The sequence below is a fragment of the Anoplopoma fimbria genome, chromosome 3, assembly GCF_027596085.1.
Source record: "Anoplopoma fimbria isolate UVic2021 breed Golden Eagle Sablefish chromosome 3, Afim_UVic_2022, whole genome shotgun sequence".
In the NCBI taxonomy this organism is placed as follows: Eukaryota; Metazoa; Chordata; class Actinopteri; order Perciformes; family Anoplopomatidae; genus Anoplopoma; species Anoplopoma fimbria.
In genome coordinates, this window is record NC_072451.1 from 22,779,083 (window position 1) to 22,801,697 (window position 22,615).

Here is a 22,615-nt window from a genome sequence, read left to right on the forward strand (position 1 = left end):
GCTTGTGGGCGGGGACTAAAAATACAAATATTCCGACTGCTTTGTGTTCCACACGGGTCGCCTGATAAGTTTTGTTTAGCTGTAAGTCTTCAAATACATACTTTTATGCTTTCATAGCACCAAGACGACAACATTATAATATTTATTTACTAAGTAAACGTCTGTCCGGTGGTTTAGTAGCTTATCTGGCGTTTATTAGAACGATAGTGTGAGCTAGCGACCCACCTGTTGATATAGCGAGCATCTTTGTTTACGTTTAGCGTAGCTAGGCTAGCTGTGTTGTTGAGCTAGTTGTTCGTGGTCTTTACATTTACAAACATACACACATGTTGGACGTGTTGCTTGAGCAACCTGAAGTTAACCTGAACAAGTCGAGACACATTGTAGATAAACTGAAGTCAGCATGAACTCATTGATCTAATGTTTGAGAACGAGGGGAGTTTAGCCGAAGATGTGGTCACTGTGCTTCGATTCACGGAGCTCAGTCTGCAAAGTTTGGGACAGAAATTGAGGTGAGCCAACGTTAACTGCATGACATTATAACTCACAGTGAACCAGCTGATGGAAGCTAACAGTTACAACACAGTTTGTTGTACTACAGTGTGAACCTACAGACATCAGTTGGGGACATTACAGATAGTTTGTATGATGCTGTATTTGACCCCTCTTCCTCCTCCTTGATTCATTCTTCACTTGTTTTTCTATGAACACAATCAATAGTCAGTCAGTTGGACATGACTACAGAGGTGAAGGTGAGCAGAAGAGTCCTGGCTGCCTGAGCTCACAAGACCTGCAGACACCTGATGGTCCTCCATCACAGTCAGGCTGTGTTTGCCAGGAGAGGCCTCTTAGTGGGACGACTGAGAGACGTGCGCTTGCTGGCGGTCTAAGCCCACCTTCCTCTGACTGTAAGGTGAGAAAGAGGATATTTGTGAGTTAAATAATTAAGACACAACCATCCAGATATACTGTCACATTGTTTCATGTTACATACTGTATATGTGCAATACCATAAAACTGGTAATGTTTCCTCTACACAAAACATTTGTGGGTAGATAAATTGAACCACACATCTGCAGGTTGTTGTGTATTTACATAAGGTATGTATGTACGTATGTAGGTTATCTGTACAATGTCTCTGTGAATTAAACTTGATCTCATAACCAAAAGGTAAATAAACAAACCACTATACACTCCTTGCCATAGACTCACACACATCTCATCCACATCTGTGTTATCCCTTCCTAATCAACCTGTCTCATTCAAGACCAGGTCATTAGGCATGGACTCTTATTCTTCAAGGAAGAAAGGGGGCTGTGTGCGTCAGGAGAACGCCTGTCTGACCTTGCAGGATGAGCAGCTTATCAGCGACCTTGATGCTATGCAGTATGAATTGGCCACCTCCAAGTCGCAGGTATGAAGATCTTCCCTACGCAGACGATTGGCGTGAATAAAGGTGCTCTAATCTTTAAACAGTGTATCTTGTGTTTCATCTTGTGCACTGCAACTGAGTCTAGCATGAAGTCAGAGTTATTTTTTTTTGGTGTTTTGTTGAGACTTTGGCAAAAGAGATCTGTGCTATGAAAAAACAGAAACTGTTGAGATTACATATTCTGTTTGTGTTTTGTTTTTTAGGTCCGTTTCAGAGGCCCCAGGATGGGGGTTGAAAACGGTGTAGTGGTCATGAGTGAGCAGATTCGTCTGCTTCAGGCAAAGCTGGAGACTCAAGCCACAGAACTAAAGTAAACCGATTGACCTCAACATAGACTAGATTTAGCTATTCCTGTAATTTTAATGTGGCATTATGTGCATATTTATATACACTGGTTACCGAATCGGTGTTAAGATTATGTAATGTGCTATGGGGCAAAGTCAGTCATTCATAATACAAGAATTGTCTTTAGACCTTTGATGTTATTCCTGTTAATACTCATACTGGAGCATGCTTGATTATTCTTTAAATTAGTTTTCTCTACCCTTTTCTTTATCTTGAAACTGTTACACTTACCTGTAATTGAACTGAACATTAATATCTGACCAAAACTCTCCTCGTCTTTGTTTCCCAGGGCTGCAGAGCTGAGGGCGGACTGTAGCCAGGAAGCAGCAGCTCACGGTGACATTTTGGTGGCGACACTTACTGAGGAGCTGAGCGCGCTCAGAGAAGAGCTAGAGACCAACACAGCACTGGGCAAACGGTGATGCATTCTTTTGGAGCTTGGCTTCTGCACACAAGTTTATTTCAAAAGGCTATAGATTACAGTTCCTCTAATATTTTTGTTAATAGCATGTATACCAAATGCAATTGATCTGCTACAATGTCTTTTGTCTCATAATTGCATTTGGTTCCTCTACATCCATATTTTTTATGAACTAAATTAAGTGATTGACTATGACCTTGAGTTGAAACATAATCAGATATTTTATGTCTAATTATTATATTATTTTCTACGTCATCCTTTACAGGGCTGAGCAACAAAGGAACCAAGCACTTCAAAATGCAGAGAAACTCAAAGAAGCCTTTAAAGACTATAAGGCTACCATTTCTATTAAACTGAAGAGGGTATATTTGAGTTATTTGAATAAGTTGATTATTTAAGATATTTTTCAATATCTCCTTTTTTGTTGCACTTTGATTCGAAAAAAGTGTTTTTGATTGTGTTTTTAAGGTGATGGAGAGCGAGAGCAAACTAAAAGAGAGTCTTGTTGAGTGTGACAGAGAAAAAGAGGAGTTGGAAGTGAAGTGCACAGTATTGGAGAAAGAAAAGGTAGAACAGAGCCAAACAATAAGGTATGTGAGATTAATTGTCCATTTCATTGTTTGTGTTTACATTGTTTTCATTGTTCTCTTCAGAATAAATAGCTTTGATTTGCTGGATAACACCTTTTATCCCTGATCTTCCCCCATGTCTGCCTCCCAGCCGGCTGAGGGATGAGGGGAGGCAGGTCAAGTCTGCGTCTGCTGGCCTCCAGGCTCAACTGGAGGAAGCCGGACAAAAGGTCTTACATCTTGAACGGCAGCTTATGGAACGGGGTGCAGAGTTCAGGGAGCTGGCCTCTCTGCGAAAGGAGCTGGAAAACCAGCGCACTCTGACCCAGAACCAGGAGCAGAGGGTCGCCCAGAGCCACAGAGAGGCTCAGCAGAGCCAGGCGGAGCTGTCCAGCCTGGAGGCCATACTGGCCCTGCTGCATCTACGAGAGGTGGAGAGGAATAATCTACACAAAATCACATTGTTGTTTGTGTTCTTATGTCACAAGATTTTGTTAAGTCTCCCGTAATGTTTGACCTAAGGGCTTGTTAGATAATCAGTTTATTTGTTTGCCCATTCCTGGTTTGGTGTAGTAGCAGTAACTCTCCAAAACAAGTTTCCATATTTATCACTGATCTTGCACAGGGGATGATATGTTTATTGTTGTTATGTGTTGTTTTTTTATTTCAGGGGGCTGTGGGGACGCTGTGCGTCAGGCCCTGCATGTTTCCCCCACTGAACTATTCAGGAACAGCACACCTACTGAAGCTAAAGCCAGGTATCCTGACAAACCTCTTGTGTACTTGATTTCATTCTGTGTTATCGATGCCTATTAACAGAGATGAAGGCTTTGTTTTTTAAGTTCAGGTTTTTCCTTTTTTTTTTATATACATCTAAGATTCTACCCAGTTTTAATTATATTGTATACACTCGTTTTTTGCTCATCTTTCTTTTTTTTCTTTTTGGATTACTAGAATTGAATATAGTTAGAATGAGAGACTCATCCTTTTTTGTGCTTAAGGAGATGAAAGAAATTATACATGGATTAATGGATTAGATTCTATAAAAGTTAATAAGAAAACAAAACAAGAATAACCAATACAATAAACAGAAAATTCACTAAATAAAAAAATGTTTCGTGTTGGAAAAGAGTCAGCAGAAGTACACTTTTATGGTTCCATCCATTTCTATAACTGGAATTATCAATTCAGTGTTTATTAAATATACACATTACTAAAAATAATAACAGTAAGTAAAGACATCTTATATCTTAAAATAAACTTTATGCAACATGGCAATATATTTATTTACACAGCAAAGTAGATTCAAATGGCATTTGTATTCAGGTACCATATACAGTACCATTTTTCTCTGATATATGATATAAAAAAATAAAAGCATTCCTGTCCGTTTCCTTTCACGTCGCTCAAACATTGCAGGCGAAGGCTACCAGCAGCTGCTGCCAGTGCTGCAGTCGATGGAGACTGAGCGGACCAAACAGAACAGCCTGGTTGAGCGGCTTCAGGAGCGTTTGAGCAGAACCCAGGAGGAGGTCTCCTCGCTGCAGAGCTCCATGGCCCAGAGAGCCTCCCACTATCAGAGCCTCCACACGGAGCTGCTGGACAAGGTCAGCCAAGCCACTGACACAGAGAAAGAGGTAATGTTTCACCCCCTTTCATAATTTCTTTTTTTGTAACTTTTTTTATAGCTTTTGCACAACCTGAGTTGCAGCTCAAATTAGATTAACATTCCTTCTTTGTGCTCAACTGTATTACTTTTTTTTTGAGAAATATAATTTATTTAGCAGTTCTTTTATTAATCATGTTTTTTTTTTTTACAAAAACCTTCTCAGCCAATAAACACGAAAGATCATTTAGTCATAATTTATTATATACTTTTTAAAATATAATCTTTATTTTATTTTTTTCACTTTGTTTTACTTCAGTTGAAAAGAAAAAGTGCTCGCGTGGCTTCGCTGGAGAAACAGTTACAGGAGAAAACCTCGGCCTACAGTCAGGCTGCACTGACGAACACTGAGCTGGAGAATCAGCTGCTGGTACAACATCCACACTTTAGCTGTCATGATATTGGATTTTATAGTAGGCAAAATAATTCAAGATAACAATATTATCACGATAACTTTACCTTTTGTTTAATGTGCGTTTTGTCTCTTTCTTGGCAAATAAATTGCACTCAGAATACGAGTGGAGGGAGGGGTAGAGATTCTGTAGCTATAACTGTACAAAACATACAAAAAGAACAGCAGACTGGGCTGTCTAATAAAACCCAACACCCTTTTTACAGAAACGTGGAAGACAAAGGAGAACGGAAAGAAACGGAAGAGGCACTGGACTGCTTACACAATAATATTATACGTGTCTTATTAACATAATATCAGTAATTCATTTTTAAATGATCGTGTTATGTCAATACCGGTATATCGCTACATGCCTAACCCACACACCCAAACATTCATTTTTCGTTAATGTTTTTGCCATCTTTTGTATTTATTCCCTGATAACATCATAAAGTCACAGCCTGACAAGCAGAGTTAAATTCTGGTCAATTTGTCTTTGGACATAACTGAACATCTACTAAAGGCTACGAGCCTTTGTCATGATCCACAACCATTTCTGATTAAGTGTGTTCTCTAAATCCATCGTTTATGCTCCTAACAGAATCCATTTTTTTCTAACGATAGGAGAAAACCAGCACCCTTCAGCATTACCAGTCACTGATGACCAAAAAGCAAAGAGAGTACCAGCAGTCTTTGGACAAGTGTAAAAACTCACAATCTCAACAACTCACGGAGCAACAGCACAGAATAGAAATGGTGATCTACAGCTACATCTTTGTCTCACTCACTTTTTCTCGACTGAACCTCCAGCCCCCTCTGTTGCTCTTCAGTTCAATTAACCTTAATTTCATTAGCTACAAATGAAAGCATGTTAAGTTATTATTTGAGTTAATTTGCAGCTAAAAAAAACACTGGCTGTGATTATTACCTGTAGTAAGTAACCGTATCTTCTCTCTTCTGCAGTTGCAGCAGTCTGTAGAGGCGACTCAGTCTGGGATGTTTGAGATGGAGCAGGAGCTGAGCTCACTCCAGAGGGAGCGGGACGAGGCTCAGGCCGAAGCTCTTCTGCTGCAGAGCTCCGTGGACCAACTCACACAGGTCAGGACACTTCTAACAGCATGTAGGTTCATATCAGTGTATATTACTGCCTTCACTGGTTAAAGCACAGGAACAGGAATTTCAGACTTAAGTTAAAGGCACACCAACTATAATTCAACCCAGGTATATGCTGATTTTTATTTTTATTTAATTTCAGCAGCGGCAGGTTGAAGTAAGACACAATGAGGAGTTGCTGCAGAGTTTCAAAGAGCAGGCGGCTCAGTCTGCTACCAAGGTTTGTACACACTTTTGGTTTCTACAGACAAACATAAATAATGTGGATTGAACTGTGCAAAAAACTGGCAGAATTCCACCTTAATAACCACTTGTATGCACAAAGCACCATCCATGACCTCTGTTTGTGCATCAGGTGTGCGAACTACAGTCGTCTCTGTCAGCGTGTAGAGAGGAGCTGAACTTAAACCTGCAACAGATGGACGAGATAAAGAAGAACTATGAGAGTGAGCTGCGGAAGAACAATGACAGGGTAAAGTGTTGCATACAATGAGACAGTCTTTTATGCTTTGAGATTTGAGATCTGTTTGCAAGAGGATTAGCACACACTCATATCTTTGATCTCACCCCCTCTTCAGTTGTTGACACAAAGTCCCCCTCTCAGGCTTATCCTCTCCCCCCGTTCCTCCCTCCTCAGGTGTCCTCTCTGCAGGAGAAGCTCCACGGTGCCAGCCTGGTTTGTCAGAGCTCCAGTGAGCAAAACCTGCAGCTGCAGCTCTCCCTCCAGCAGCAGCAGACCATGCTGACTGAGAGCACTGCTCACATCTCTGAACTGGAGGAAAGTCAGAGCCAGCTGCAGGAACAGGTTAGCTGGAGACAGTTAAAAACTTTCTTAACAACCAGGTGAAACTAACAGGAATGCTGTGTTTATATTTCACTTATAATGTCACAAAACACTTCACAGGCTGAGCTGTTTTAGTGCACAAAAACAAATCAAGACATTTACCTTTTACCAACTCAATTCAAATGAGCTTCATTAGCAAATACAGTTGTTTTTGTTGCCAACGCGAAATACAAGAATAGATATCTAAGAGTATTCATTACTAAAGATACATGTGGGCATGTGATGTGTGTGACTGATTACTCTCAAGGAATCCTTCACCCTTAAAATGACCATTTGTAGGTCAATTACTCACCACATGCTACCTTGAAATCTTGAAGAAAACGTTTTTCTTACATAAATCCAGAGTGAACGAAGAATCTGAAATTCTAAATCCTTGTTGAATGAAAGTAAAAGGAAGCCACTTTTAACAACAGAAAAACTATATCAAGACATCCATTTACAAAATCTCACACAACTCTATAATCCAAGTCTCATTCATCCAGTCGTATGCCCATTACTTACCAAACACATGCATTTTTGCTAAAATTGAACTATTTAAAACACTTCCTCCACTACTGCCTCATGCTTGCTCATTCACGCTGCGAGTCCTTGCATGAGACAGTAGTGACAGAAGAACAAAGTGATCATCAAGAACTCTAGGAAACACTCTGTGAGTAATTTATATAAAAATGGTAATTTTGTGGGTGAATTATTCCTTTAAGACATATTTTTAGCAGGGCCTGGTTCATTTGCTAAATGAACTGTGGGCCACTGTTGATGATCACACTTTATGTTTATTGTTTACGTATAAGTGAGTAATTAGTTTGTGGTAATTGTACTATAAGTACATTTATATATAATTGTATTCATTTATTTGTAATAATACACCATATTTGCACAGTATAAACTCAGATAATAAAGCCCTAAAACTATATTTGAACTAGATGCCCTTCTATGCATTGATATGGAAATGATGCTGCTGTCTCTTTAAGGCCCATTTAATTTCTCTTTATATTGTGCTTCAGTGGTGCATACAGTATTACCAAACGCATGTTCTGTAAATCAATTACCACAAACTAATTGCCTCATGGCTAAGCCTTCCGATGCCCTGAGTGACTGAGGCCGTGGGGCGTTCTTCGCTTGATGTGGAGAGCAAGTGTGTCTTTTATCTTCGTGGCATCAATAGTTTCTTTTGTCTCTTTAGGTCATACAGTGTTACATTTTGAAGCACATTCAAATTATCATGATTTATGTAATATAGAAAATGTGTGGTTACAATCGTTATTCTTTTTTTAAACGTTTAGTACTATTTCATAACATTTAGAGCGTAGAGAGAAGTTCAGCTCTCTTTGGCAGCAGAGTGAACATAGTTTACAGCAGCTCATTGAGTCTGTGTCTGGCCAAGGTTTCTCTGGGTTTTTTGGCTCATTCATGATGTTTGCATAATCAGCTTTGTTGGCCTCAGGGTAAGCTTTGTGAGTGGACTTCTCTTGGCATCGAAGGGTCTTACAATGGTTCAAGTCAGGTTTATTGGGTTTTATGCAGCCATAGAAACCTTTTTTTGTTTTTTAGAATTGCTTGATTCCGACCAGTTGGATAATAAAAAACAGCATTTTGTTTTATTTACTTTTACAGTCAGAGGCCCATCTCTAACAAACTTTTGTGATGTGTCCAAGGCTTCCAGTAAGCCATCTTTACAGGAGGTGACAGTATTCATTTCTTTGTCGGGGTAACAGACCATCTTCTCTGTGATTGAGTTTTCTCGTTCTTGGTCCCACCTTTGACTTGCAGCTTCAGTTTAAACCATTTCCACATTTATTCTCCCATGGGTAGTCTCACTGTTTGTGTATCAAAGGGAAACATGAGGATAAAGGATCAAGTAGCTTATCAGCAAAGATTGAACATTTTTGTAGAAGCTTTAAATTTAATTAAGCCTTTATTAGTCCCACAATGGGGAAATTATTTCTCTGCATTTAACCCATCCCGCTGCAATGAAGCGCCCGGGGAGCAACTTGGGGTTGGGTGTCTTGCTCAAGGACACCTCGGCCTGTTGCTGGTAGAGGGGTTTGAACCACCAACCTTGTGGTTACGGGACAAGCGCTCTACCTCATGTGCCACAGCCGCCCAAATTGAACATAGGGAAACAACAGTTTGAGCATGTGATAACTTCTTTTAGTTCAGCACAATTTTAGCAGCTGGTTGAACTTTCTGTCCTTCTTAACAAACAGAACACAATGGTCTCAATTCAGTGAGCAGAGCTGTACAGGGACACTAACATGGAGCCTCTCTGTATACCGAGGTCTGATCTGGGAAAATTTGTTTGCTTACACTGTGTACTTGTTGTTGTTTTGAGTAGTAGGTCAGGTTTACACTACAAGACAATGTTGCTTTCCAAAAAGTTCGAATTTATGGCCCAGTTTTTCTTTAGAGTCTTCCTAAATTTCTATCTGAATGAGTATTCCAGTGCTGTACATGACATGGATGTCCTGTTTTGTGTGTGTGTGTGTGTGTGTGTGTGTGTGTGTGTGTGTGTGTGTGTGTGTGTGTGTGTGTGTGTGTGTGTGTGTGTGTGTGTGTGTGTGTGTGTGTGTGTGTGTGTGTGTGTGTGTGTGTGTGTGTGTGTGTGTGTGTGTGTCTGCAGGTGTCCAGTCTGGAGCAGCAGCTGGAACGAGCTCGGGCCTCTCTGCAGGCTGAGGTAAGGATCAGAGAGCAGGACGCCCAGGAGAAAGACCAGGACCTGCAGGAGATGAGCCAGCAGAACACACACCTGTCTGAGTCTGTCAGGTAAGAAAACCTGTACACACAGGGATCTCATGGTAAACAAACGTAGCTGTTGTTAAAATGCTGAATCTTTTCATCAGAGTTAATGGAAGGACCATAATTGTTGACTCATCACTATTTAAGACGTAAAGCATGTCACCAGTGCTATTAAATATTCATTTAGAATACTACAGTCATCGTCAAATATTTTATTACTTTGTTTCAACCCTTTTTTTGTAATTCAATATTTACCAACACTTGTAGTTTGTATGGGGCTTTTGTTAGTGTCTATTTTCTGACGGAACTATGCTGTTCTTGGCCTGCAGCAGAGATAATCAAACTCCTCGGTCTGTGAGACAGTCTCATGATTATGATTGTCTGTAGGCATGAAGCAGGCCTCCCCTCCCCACCCCTACAACCCAAAAATGAGTGTATATAAATGGGGATCTTACAAGGTCTAGACTGGGAGATAAAAGCCGGATGTATTTAGAGTAAACTCATTCTGCAGTGCTGCTGGTTAGTTTAATTTTAGGGGACATTTTAAAGCTCCGAAGCAAAAAAGCATTATGGTTGTTCCATCATAAGGCATGTTGACTCAGCTCAGTTAAGCTCTGCTAACAGTTCTGGAGGGTTTTCATTTTCTCTAACTCTACGATGGGAGCCTTGCTAACATTGAGGTGAGGAAATGGACATGTTGCACGCCCCCAGCTGCAACAACAACAATGCAATTTGTATTCTGCTTAAAACTTTATGTGTGTTTTATTTTCTCTAGCATGCCTTCCCTTTATTGCAGTCCATTTTCCCAAAACATATTTGTTTCATTTAAGACTTTAAATAACTTTCCGAATGTACTGATTATAGTTTTATGTGTTTTTCTCTTTGTTCTTTCTGCAGCCACCTGACCTCAGAGATGACAAAGTGTCGAGGGGAGCTGGTGTCTAAAGACTCGGAGCTGCAGCGGTTGAGGAGGGAGGTCAACGCAAAGATTTCTCAGATCAGCCGCATGGACGAAAGCCTGCAGCACATGAAGAGGCTGATCGACAGCAAGAGTGACATGGGTATGTTGCACAGTTTCAGAGAATTCAGTCCCTTTTTATGTGACTAGTTTTTATAGAATTTGAAGTCAGAGCTACACAGCTCAAACTCTGAACTTCCGCTCTTTGTGCGCTCCTTCATTTGATCACTTAACTTTTCTGTCTTTTCCTTCTTTTCCCTCAGTGATGGATCTGGAGGAGAAGCTACATCGCTGTGAGGCAGACAAGCTCAACTGTGTCCAGCGGGCCCAGATCCTGGAGGGACAGCTTCAGGCGGTGCAGGGAGAGTTGGCTGAGACTCTGGAGCAACTACGGGAACTCAGAGATGTTCTACAAAGAACCCAAACCACTGCAGAAGAGCGGCAAGCCTCCGTGGAAAAACTGACTGTCCAACTTAGGTGAGGTTACACCCTCATGTGAAATATCCTTCTGCACACAGCGACATGGGACGAGCATCAGATCGAGATGATGTCCATGTGCTTAGATAAGATCCTGCAATGCATCGGGTTGTCTGTGTTTGAAACAATATCCACATTGTACATGTGTATCACGAACCCACCGACAGACACACACAGTCATGGAGTCGGTTTTTGTCCCAGTGTCCCATTTAAAGTTTCACACTTTGATTGTATAATGTCGTGGCTGATCTTTGTTCTTAGACAAAGTCATGGCATTGTGTTTACTGAGGAAATCCTTTGCTGTTTAATAATATGAATTCCTGATAATTATTTTTAAGTTACTTTCCTTGATTATCCAAGGTTGAACATGTATAATGTGTCATTGGTAATTTGCTGTGATGGATTTTCACATATGCTCTGGTTTGTGATGTAAACTTTTTCTATTTACACTGACCAAGATGAAACATGTGTACATTTAAATCACATGGGTTGTGTAACACACTGTGTGCAGCTATTGTACATCAAGCACTCAAATTGATGCAATCATGAAAGATTGAATCATTTTCTTGGGTAAAAAAAAGAAAAACATGCTACATGTTTCCGTTCATTAATCATTAGTCACTCCATCCGTTGTGTCATTGTCTTTCAGAGTACAATGAGCTCGGCGTTAGCATACACATGAAGATGCTTGATACAGAAAAAGCCCTTTAAACAAGAACATAACAGTTGTCATAATCAAGATTAAAGTCACAAGTCCCTTTACAAACAAAGAGGCACTAAATGGGCTACAGTCAGTCCTTAGTCACATTGTAAAAACTCAAACCAAAGGTCAACCTAAAAATATTCAACAATAAACAATCGAAAGTCCTCAAATCATGTTCCCTCTATTTTGCCCTGCAAGAATCACACACACTTGTATCTGCCGTTGAGAGGAAACTCCAAGTTACCTCCCTGTTTTTTTGGAATGTTGATTAGCTAGTTAGGTATCTGATAAACTATTAAATTAAAGTATGTGTGTGTGGCTTCACAGTGAGACCCAGAGGGAGTTGGAAGAGAGAACTCACGAGGTCTTAGACATGGACAATGCACTGAAGGAGAGACAGGGGGAGCTCCAACAGAGAGCACAGCTGGTACACACACACACACACACACACACACACACACACACACACACACACACACACACACACACACACACACACACACACAAACACGTTTATCAGTTTATTTCATTTCATTTGCAGAATATGTTTTGCTACCAACTCTCTACTCATATATTTCATTTGTGTTTGTTTTTTATTTTATTTTTATTCCCCGGCCGTCCCCGTCATCCTCAGCTGGGTCAGCTGGAAGTGGCCATCAGAGATCACAAGCAGGAGATGGAGAGGAAGGCGGAGTCTTTGCAGCAGAGCCTGCAGGCCAGAGAGAGGGAGCTGAGAGACACACAGAGGGAGCTCACGGACAGAAACATGAAGGTCAACGATAAAAGAAAAACAAAAAAATAAATAACTACATTCCACTGTATTAGACCAAATTAAATTAGAAATAAGATTTCAATTTCATTATGAATTCAAACTATTTAAAACATTTTTTTACCTAATAGATCTCCTTCAAACTGATGTCAATATTATTTTTTGTTTCATATATGAAATTTGTGACGGTCATTATCCTTTGATTGGAGTTATTCTAAATTAAGCGCACACTCTACAGGTAATCCACAGATTGGCCATGGAATTAACTTAATGTATAAGTAATTGTTGTATATACTGTGAGTTTAACTTCTTGAAACTTCAAATAATTTACTTTTTGTTACAAAATAATCTAATCTAATTGTCTTACTTCTTTTAAAAATTCTCTTTTATAACCAGCGCATGTTGATAAGGGTGTGTGTGTGTGTGTGTGTGTGTGTGTGTGTGTGTGTGTGTGTGTGTGTGTGTGTGTGTGTGTGTGTGTGTGTGTGTGTGTGTGTGTGTGTGTGTGTGTGTGTGTTTTGTTAGGAGTCCCAGGAGCTCGGCCAGCAGCTACGTGTTTGTCAGCAAAAACTTCACACTTTACTGCAAGAACTTGAAGAAACTCAACATCACTGTGAGGCTTTGACCAGAGAGCTGGACGCCACCAAGCTTCAGACCAAAGAGAAGGTAAAGCACGATTGATTATTATTCAATTTATTTTATATAGCCCAATATCACAAATTACAAATTTGCCTCAGAGGGCTTTACAATCTGTACAAATACAACATCCTCTGTCCCGGGATATTAATTCTTTGGTGTTAAAGGTAAAACAAAAGAAGGAATGAGTTTTTGAAACAGACATTTCTCCTCCCTTCATCTGCTGTGCTTCTACTACCAGTGGTGTATGTGTTTGTGTGTGTGTGTCTTTGCAGGAGGTCAGGCTGGGCGGTGTGGAGGAGGAGCTGGCTCTGAAGGAGGCCCGCTGGCTGCAGCTGGAGGCCGAGTTGCAGAGCATGGTCACCTCTTTAGAGCTGGAGCTGGACTTGGAGAGGGAGCAGCACAGCAAAGAGGTAGAGTACCATCTGAGGCTTCAATAATGGTGTTGTCTTCCTCCATGTAATGAATTAAATCAGTCTATTAAAATGGAGACAACTAGACAAGTCAAGTTTCCGTTGAGAAGACTCTTTAAAGTAGATTTAAAGTAGAAGCGACTGGTGAGAGGGAAACCTTGATGCTGTAGTGCAGTTGTTCTGCAAGACTTTGCTCTTGGCTGAGCATTAGATCCAATTAATGATAATAATGAATGATAAGCTTGGAATTTGACACCGTAAAATTATACGGTTATCACAAGAACGTGACGGCACTCAGACAGAAGCAGCCCTGCCAGTTCTTCATCTCTCAACAGGCTTTTTATTTGTCTCTCCATCTACGTGACATGAAAGGTTTTTGGGTTTCGACTGTGGAGCAGCCTCTTTGGTCCGTACTTTCGTTACCCTTTACTGTCTGTTTTCCTTTCCTCTTTTTTCTTTTCAAACGTCAATACCATCATGTGAGTTCCTTATTTGTTCAACTTCAGTTTCTCTATTTATGACCTCATTCCTCCCACACACAACACAGCCGATAACATCTTAATACCTGTTGATGATTACTTTACCTGGTTACTTCAAAAGGCGGTGGATCATATTTTTTATCAGAGCATCATATCAAGCTGCAAATCATTAAAACCAAACTTGTCACGTCTGCCTGATTCCCTCCCTCCTACAGCTGGAGTCCCTGCAGCAGACTCGAGGTCAGCTCCTCAAGGTCTCCGAGCAAATCTCCTCCACCATGCTCTCCTCCCAGGAGCAGCTTGCAGCTAAACTTCAGCAGAGCCAGAACCAACTGGAGGAAGCCCAAACCCAGCTGGAGCGAACTAAAACGCAGTTGGATTGCACCCGCAACCAAGTCAGTCACCTCCAAACTCAGAGAGACCAGACCCAGACCCAGCTCCTTCAGAGTAAAACCCAGCTGGAGCAAAGCAGGATTCTGTATGAGCAGACCAGAGCCCAGAATAGTCACCTCCATGCCCAGCTGGAGCAGCTCAGCAACCAGTTAAATCAAGCCAAAGTCCAGGTGTGCCGGCTCCAGAATGAGCTCCAGGCCTCCAAGGAATCCATGGAGACGTCTAACGAGTCCCTGCTCATCAAGGTAGAGTTCTTAGAAGTTTGAGTGTATATGCATTGTGGAGGTCTATCTTCACATTTCTTTTCAATATTACAAAGTATTTTGTTCTGGTTCTTCTTCAGGAGTCTGAGGCGACCCGTCTCCAAGCCAGGATCTCCTGTCTGGAGCGAGCTGCCGACCACCAGCATTTGTACAGTCACACACTCTCCCTGCCTGCTCTGCACACATTAACTCGCTCCCCAGAGAACTCCCCCTCTGCTCACTTCCCTCCCGCCTCCCCCAAAAGCTGCAAACATCTCTCCCTTCTTCTAAAAACACTCACTCGTCTCGCCTCCTCTCTCCAACGCACACGAGGCCTTGCTCATCGCCCCCTGCTCACACGTACCTTCAGCCCATCTCTTCCCCTCATCGGTCCAACCAAACAGAGAGCCACCAAACATGTGACTGGCTGCAGAGAAGCAGCATCGCCTCCTCTCTGGATCTCCCTCTGAGTCTGAAGGCCACACTGAGGGAGGCTTTGGGCAAGCACCCGTGGGAGTCCTCCTCCACCTCCATCTCCTCTTTCCCGGACACAGCGGACCACAGCTGGCAGGGCCTCAGCGACACTGAGGCCATAGCGACCTCTGACCTCTCCTTCAACCCCCTCACATACATGGTGGATAAGCGAGATGACATAAACCTCAACGTGGAAGCTACCTCCATGCAGGAGAGAGACAAGGAGCAGACGAGTGAGTCGAGGAGGGAGTCTGTGAGCACTCTGGTGGGTCCGGAGGAGGAGGCGGATATGAGTTCACTCACAGGGATGCTGAGGTTTGTTAATCAGACGTTAGCCATGCAGGAGGATCCTTCTTTATGGAGCTCCACAGGGCTGTCACAGACCGGACGCTTCCTCACACTCCAGGTAACGACCCCACACGTCTGGTAAATACAATGATCAGTCCATTAATCAAAAGAGTGCTGCAGGAATGAGTCCTAACACCCGTAAATGAATCAGCATTTTTCTCCCGTTCAGTTTCCTAGTCTCATCATCAATTGTTTTTTTGAACGAGATTTGAAGAAACCTTGTGCTCTGGGAAATTATTATGGGTATTTATTTATTTTTTCTAAACGATGGATCGAGAGAATAATTGACTTAATCCTTTATACAATTTTCTCCCAAATATCCAGTGAAAGGCTTGCAGTGTAAAGACCAGCTGTGAAACAGGCGAACAACTTTGCAACAATATCAAACTGATACACAGTAGAGTAAAGAAAATATCAACTTTGAATCAGCTTTATTTTAGCTGATACAGATCCATTAAATTATGCCCCGATCGGCCTGATACTAACTCTTGTTATTGGCTTAGGGCATCCTTTGCTGTATGTTTTTAGGGGAGAGATGATCCACTAGATGCCACTCAGGTAATCTGCTTCATCCGAACTGTGTCGGTTTGGTTTGATCGAGTTTGATCGACTGTTCTGATTACATGAGCAAGCCCACTGCTGTCAACACATTTTGATTCAAATGCTGCTTAACACTGACTGCTAAACAAATCATTTTTACAAATGAGCTCCACTAATTTAAATAGTAAGGCGTTGATCGAGAAAACAGATTTCATGTTCCCTAATCTAGAAATCAGCATGAACCATACATTTAAAGATTCCATAGATTAAAGCGTTGGTGTGTCAGTGAAGAATGTTTCCTTTTCACTTTTCAGAGGGACGTCAAGGAGACGTGAAGCTGTGTTGCCAAGGAGACGCACAGACAAGAGAAGAGCTGTTTACATTGGTGTCATCCTTTTGTCAGGGCACATGTAATATACATCCAATAACATCTCTCTTTTAATCTGTACTGTTGGTGTGTGTTATTGAAATCAAGCTGCAATATTGTGTGTCAGGGAGATAACGATGAGTTTAGATTACCTCTACTTCCCAGTCTGTTAATGATCTTCTATGATGTTTTTTCCTGCAGTATAAATGTAGCATTTCATGTTGAATCTTGTCCTAACAGATATTTATATATTTTACACCATTTTAAATAAGTTAAGTGAATAAAATGTGTTTTTATAGAAGGATTCTTGTCTTCCACTGTTATTGTTAGTTATTTTCCGTAGAAATGTGAAGCCCTGTTTTCACTAACATCCGTTTGGATGTTCCCACGCTGCTGGTCACTGTGGGGTCGTGTTACCAGAACAACTGGCAGCTTCTTGTCCAGGAGAATAATTTGTGGCTCAGGGTCCTGAAGGGAGTCATGCATAATTGAATACAGATTCTAGCTGGAAATATTGGATTTGGCACTCTCATGTAGTTTATATAAGAAGAACACCAGATAGTCTGGGCTCTGGAGAGATTTAGGATGATCTTTTCTCCTCAAGGCTCTAATTCCAAATTATTAACCTCATTACTCATCAGATTAAGTCCCGGTTAGACTATTTGTATGAGTTAACAAAGCTTTAAATATTTACGGAATTAAAACTTTTGTTTTCAAATCTGGACACTGTGTAACACTTCTGGACAACCAAGTGAATCAGCTCAAGGACAATTGTCTTTCACACAGATGGGTTACCCAGGATTGTCAGTGTTAAATGACTGTTATTAACATTTCTCTTTGGACAGTCAAAGGCTTTAGTCAAAAGCAGGGATGTTCAACTCATGTTTGTTGAAGCTGATCTATATCCGTATCCTTTTTTAAGGAATAGTTTGACATTGTGGGAAACGTGCTTTTGTGTATTCGCTTTCTTGCCCAGACTTGGTCATGAGAATGGAATCTATTGGTTTATTTATTTATTTATAATAAAGGCTACAGCAAGAAGATGGTTGGCTTAAGTCAGCACAAATACAGGAAGCGGGGAAACCAATAAACAGTAAAACCATGAACTGATGTATTTTGTTTATGTGCAGATTAAATAAATGAGAAATAATGTTTTAATTAGAGAGTTAAAGGTGCTGCGAGGGGGATTTTCCCTTCAATCTTGTTTTACAATGAGCAAAATATTGGTTGAGCTTTAATCTGGTTGACCTTTAATCTCATGCTGCAGGTGATGTAGTGTTTGGTTTGGCTAGCGGACCTGCAGGCTTCTTTAATGCTTTAAATAACACGATGATTTCCTGCCTACATACGAGGGGGGGGCTGTTCATATTTACATTTCCTCACAACAGGCCTATGTAGCTAGTGGAGTTTTTTTCTTTGTTTGTGTGCAATAGAAGCTTTATGACTGTGTGTCTCTGTGTGTGTGTGTGTGTGTGTGTGTGTGTGTGTGTGTGTTTGTTGCCCATGGAAACAAAGACCAACCTTCCTGTCCTAACATGGTGTAGGTAGGGCTTCTAAAATGAAATACTTTCATGCATTAACAGATCCCCCCAAGCTGCTGTGACTGTTCATCTTTAGTTTTGAGGCCGTTTCATTTTGGACCTTTTCTGTCTTTCCACTTACATTTTCTTCTGCTGACTGTAAGTCAACCATGTTACTTCAGGGGATGTGGTTGACTTCGTGGTATATTGCATGCCAAGAAACTCTGTTCTAGTTCCTCTATGGAACTTCCTATGAATACTGAGTCTCCACAACAGTCATGTTTTATGTGCAAAACAAATGGCAGTTCTCACTATTGTGTAGAAGCAGCTGATGATGTTTATTCAGATTATTACTGTGCTAAACACACTTTCCCTTCTGACTTTGTCTTTTTGTAGATACAATCTTAAAACAGTGGAGGATGCTCCTTACTCTGTACAAAAGTATGCACAGATAACTTTAAAATAAGAATACAACAAATGCATTATTTAAGCAGTATTCAAATAATATAATCTCAATAAAGTGCAAAAGTAAATGTAGTTAAGAGTGAAAAAATTACTGAATTGGCTCTTTTCCAATAAAGCAAAAAGCCGACATTCACATTTAGGAGACTTGTCTTTTAATGTTGGTATAAAATATTCCAATAAAGGTAGTATCATTTATCTATATATTAATTGGTCAGGCTTCAGTCTGGGAGCAGTGACTTCCCGGTGTCGCTGTCATCCATTTTTTTATAATAACATTATATCAAATGACAATGTGAAAACTATTTTTAGTTTTTCTTAAAACTTTGCACAGATTAAACATACATAGTATTAAGTCTTAATTGATTAGCTTTAGAGGTGGTGTTAGGCAGATTGAATAACTTTCGGGCAGAGCTATTTGCTCCCCGTGTTGATTCACAATAAGTTTTATGTGAGGAGTGTAGAGGTTGATTGCATTTTTTGCAAAAAAGCAGAGCACACTTTTTGAGGTGCTAGAAACTAGAGCAAGGCGTGTTAACCACACTGGTACACACACATACCAGAGCAGTGGGGTGGTGGGGGGCGGGGAGCTTTCTGGCACACGAGTTAACCACAGCTGTCAATCCATGGGCTGTGGTGTTTATTGAGTACAACATAGGTGATGTACGGTACAATAAAGTAATAATGCTACAATTAAATCAACTAGATCCTTGTTTGCTCATGGTTACATCAGGATGTTGGCTGTGTGGGTTATGCTGCTTTGCCAAGTTAATGCAACAGAGCAGAATCACATCAGGTTCAGGAACAACACAGTTTGATTCCCTGTTTATTCTGTGCCTTGGTGCTCACCAACTAAACTGATGCTCCATGAACTATAATAGTTCCTACTAAATGTGATCTATTTTGATTTTTGATTAATGTTTAACTGACTCAGATGTCCTCATCCTGAAGGTCAGACTGGTGGACAATAGAGGTTGTCCCTGTTTATGACCCTGAGAGCTTCCTTCTTAGCATTCAAATGTCTTTGTATACCAGTCACCAAGGAGCTGTGTCGTCCTTATCTGACTGCCCACTGACTCAGGAAGATTAATGATTACTTTGAGATGTACTTCCCGGCAAAAATCATTAAGTCCGTGCTTGTCTTTTACAGTACCGTACAGTAAGATGAAGATTTCTTGATGCTCCACAAACAGAAATCTATAATAGCACAAATCAGTCCAGCTCTCTTTCAGTAGAGTTTTAATGGACTTGATGGAGTCTAGGTTTAGTGGTGGGCAGTTTGACTCAGCATGATGGAAAACAACCATTAGTGGTTGACATTGATGAAAGGTCATTGCTATCTCCTCTCACAGCACTCCACAATCACCAGGGTGCAGCTCACTGGCTTTGACCTTTCCCTCATTAAACTGAGCCTTTAAACAGAAAGGGTGGGAGTGGGTATCCTAGTTACCGTTTTTAGGTAAACCCAAGGTTGGAGACATTTGCGTTTGTGTGAATTTGTTGACCCTCTGTGTCCAACACAGTTATCACATCTTTATTAGGGACACCCCTTCTGTAACAAGTGTCAAGATAACAGCAAGAGTGGACGGACGCTGGAGTCACATTTCTGTCCCTCAGAGAGGGCTAAGTGCTAAAATGCCGGGTATCCATACCCGGCCGATAAACTTTGCGGAATTCGAACAATGCTTTTCCTAAAAATCCTCTTTCATTTAATTTAACGCAACAAAAACAAAAATCTCCAATCCAAAGTGTCGTCTAAAACCCAGCAGTCGTTCAGGAACTTTGTCTTAACGAAATATTTTGAAATCCGCAACAAACTTAAAATCAAAAGCTATAAAAACAAAATTACAAATCATACCAGATATTTGATGCCAGCTTTTTGGTACTTGACTGTTTTTAATACTCAGTGCTTCATACACATTTTGGTTATCAAAAACATAACCGAGGTTTGACACTAAGCCCTTGTTTTTATTTGACTCAATGCCTAAAAGCTGAAATACATCAGTCATTTTGCTGCTCCAACATCAGCAAGCAAAAGATGATTGAATTTCTTAAATTCATATAAACAAATAGCTTAACTTTGGGGAAATATACTGATAAGTTCTCTAGTGAGATGAAAAGATATCACTCTGTACAGTAGCCTAATTGGGAAGCTACAGATAGTTAGCTTAGCTTAACATAAAAGACTGGAAACAAGGGGGAATAGCTATCCTGTCTCTGTCTCAAAGGAACAAACCCTGCCTACCAGCTGCTCTCATTTCATTGCTGAGTGCAGTAACTTCCTGGAGTCTTTTCATCACATTAGTTTGAAAAGAGCCAAGCTAGCTGCTTCCCCCTGCGTCCAGTGTTAATGCTAAGCTATAAGCTAACTGGCTTCTGTCTGCAGCTATATATGGAACAGACAAATATGAGAGAGAATTGATCCTCTCATCTCACTGTTGGGACTAAATACAGCAGGCTAACCGTATTTCCTAAGATTCCTTTTAAATTGTTCACTCATTCAAACACATTGTGCTGCAGCAGAAAAAAACTAAAATACACCAAATGGTTTGATCATTTAAGTTTTACTTAGTATTCTGATAATTCACTGGAAAGGTGGGAGAACATTTCTGCTTCAGTGAACTAGCATCACTTCTAGCAGCGTAAGCCACTGACTATAAGGGTCTAATCCATTTTGGTTTGGATGTATTGTCACTGAGGATATGCATCAGTCAGCTGTCAGCGAGAGGCACAATGGGGCTCCGGCAGCCGGCCATTCGGTCGACAGAACATGTCACATCCTGTTCGATGATGAGACTCACCCGACCCCAGTCAGGCTGTCAGATAAACAAATGTGTATACAGTGTTGATGTAGCTTCCATAACTAAATGTGAAAGAGAAGCAACATATGTTTGTTTTATTTAAATAAACATATTTACATGCAGAAATGGATGAAGGAAATGAAGCGGTCTAAAACAATCGTGTGTTTCAAGAAAACAATGAGATTTGAGATAGAAACCTTAAATATAGATGTTTCCTCATTCGGCTCCTTCAGCCAAATATTATTTTAATATTCTGGTTACTGTGCGACGCATACACATCACCACAGACATCAGACAAATGAGGAAATGTCACATGTATTTGGTTTTGATATGTGACTCCCTGATGATCAGATTCTTTTTTTAACAGTTTCACAAAATTGTCATGATTAAATGGTGTGTGAGAACCGTTTATCATCCAAACCCACTTCCTTTTAAATTTGCAAAATGTTCAAAAATGTTTGATCAGCAGCAGCATTTGCTTGGCCTTCACTGTACAATATTGTAGTTTTGAAAACCATTACTTATCACCACACCAAAACAGAGAGGAAGAGCTATTTATTTCCAATGGGCCGAATTCTCAAGAAGTCATGCTGAAGTCAAGTGAAGTGTGATTTGAAGTTGTGACTCATCTGTGAACAAAACCTGTTACGTTGGATAATTCACTGATGGCTGAACCAGAATTGTTATGTTATGTGTGCCTCTATATGGTTTTGTTTCTACAGGATGTGTTGCCATCCTTGTATGTAACACTGATGTATAAACAGACATATTTCTCATCTACTCTCAGGCTAAGGAATCTGTACAAACACACTGTCTGCCTGGAGAGAACAGAGTCTGTGTGTGACTGGTGTGAGCGTTTCTTCATGGTTGAACAGGGATTTGCTTCACAGCAGGTTCTGTGTAGAGTGGCATCAAATGGCTGAGCTCTAGTAAATATGTGTTTAGTCTGTGTGTAATGGGACTCCTCATCAAAGTCAATATTTAGCATCTTCTCTTAGTGGCATTGTGGTGTCAAATGTCTGCTGGAAGGGGTTTAAAAAAAATCCTTTAAAATGAAAACCTTGACTAAAATAGTTTCCTATGTTGCTACAGCGCCACTATTTCCTGTAATTTTCCCATATAAATCCTGTTAGTTCAGCACACCAGGAAATAGAAGGGAGGCACATTTTCCCCAGTGTTTTGTTTTTTTCAGTCACAGGATCCCTTTAAGCCGAAGACAAACAGTCACACTGTTGATTCAACTGCTGTTTCATGAAGAAATATGACTTCATGGACTTTGTCCCTCCTTATCTGAACACTTTTTAATCTGAACACTTTATAATCTGCACACTTTATAATCTGCACACTAAAAACAACAATGGGCACGGAGCCAAGTTCAAACAACACTGAAAAGGAAAACTTTAACAAGAAAAATGTGCTCCTGAATTATCTTAACACATTTCTAAACGCATCTATGAGGGAAAATGCTCTCTAAGTGCAGACAAGCATCTCTAGCATTGCTGCTCCTGTCGACCAA

The 22,615-nt window shown here is 40.6% G+C and overlaps 1 protein-coding gene across 1 annotated transcript; it reads left to right on the forward strand.

Annotated features, from left to right (window-relative positions):
* The first annotated feature begins 54 nt into the window (after nucleotides 1-54).
* ccdc18 (coiled-coil domain containing 18) lies at nucleotides 55-16,875 on the forward strand. Its single transcript, XM_054596593.1, is given in 27 exon segments — nucleotides 55-512; nucleotides 721-913; nucleotides 1,268-1,414; nucleotides 1,636-1,742; nucleotides 2,067-2,195; nucleotides 2,464-2,560; nucleotides 2,667-2,788; nucleotides 2,919-3,198; nucleotides 3,438-3,525; nucleotides 4,187-4,404; nucleotides 4,693-4,803; nucleotides 5,449-5,580; nucleotides 5,788-5,922; nucleotides 6,080-6,157; nucleotides 6,293-6,409; nucleotides 6,575-6,742; nucleotides 9,402-9,544; nucleotides 10,415-10,578; nucleotides 10,739-10,952; nucleotides 11,983-12,082; nucleotides 12,290-12,427; nucleotides 12,950-13,090; nucleotides 13,336-13,473; nucleotides 14,168-14,590; nucleotides 14,689-14,851; nucleotides 14,854-15,467; nucleotides 16,264-16,875. Coding segments are annotated over 27 exon segments (4,473 nt in total). The 5' UTR covers nucleotides 55-420; the 3' UTR covers nucleotides 16,285-16,875.
* The last annotated feature ends 5,740 nt before the right edge of the window (nucleotides 16,876-22,615 follow it).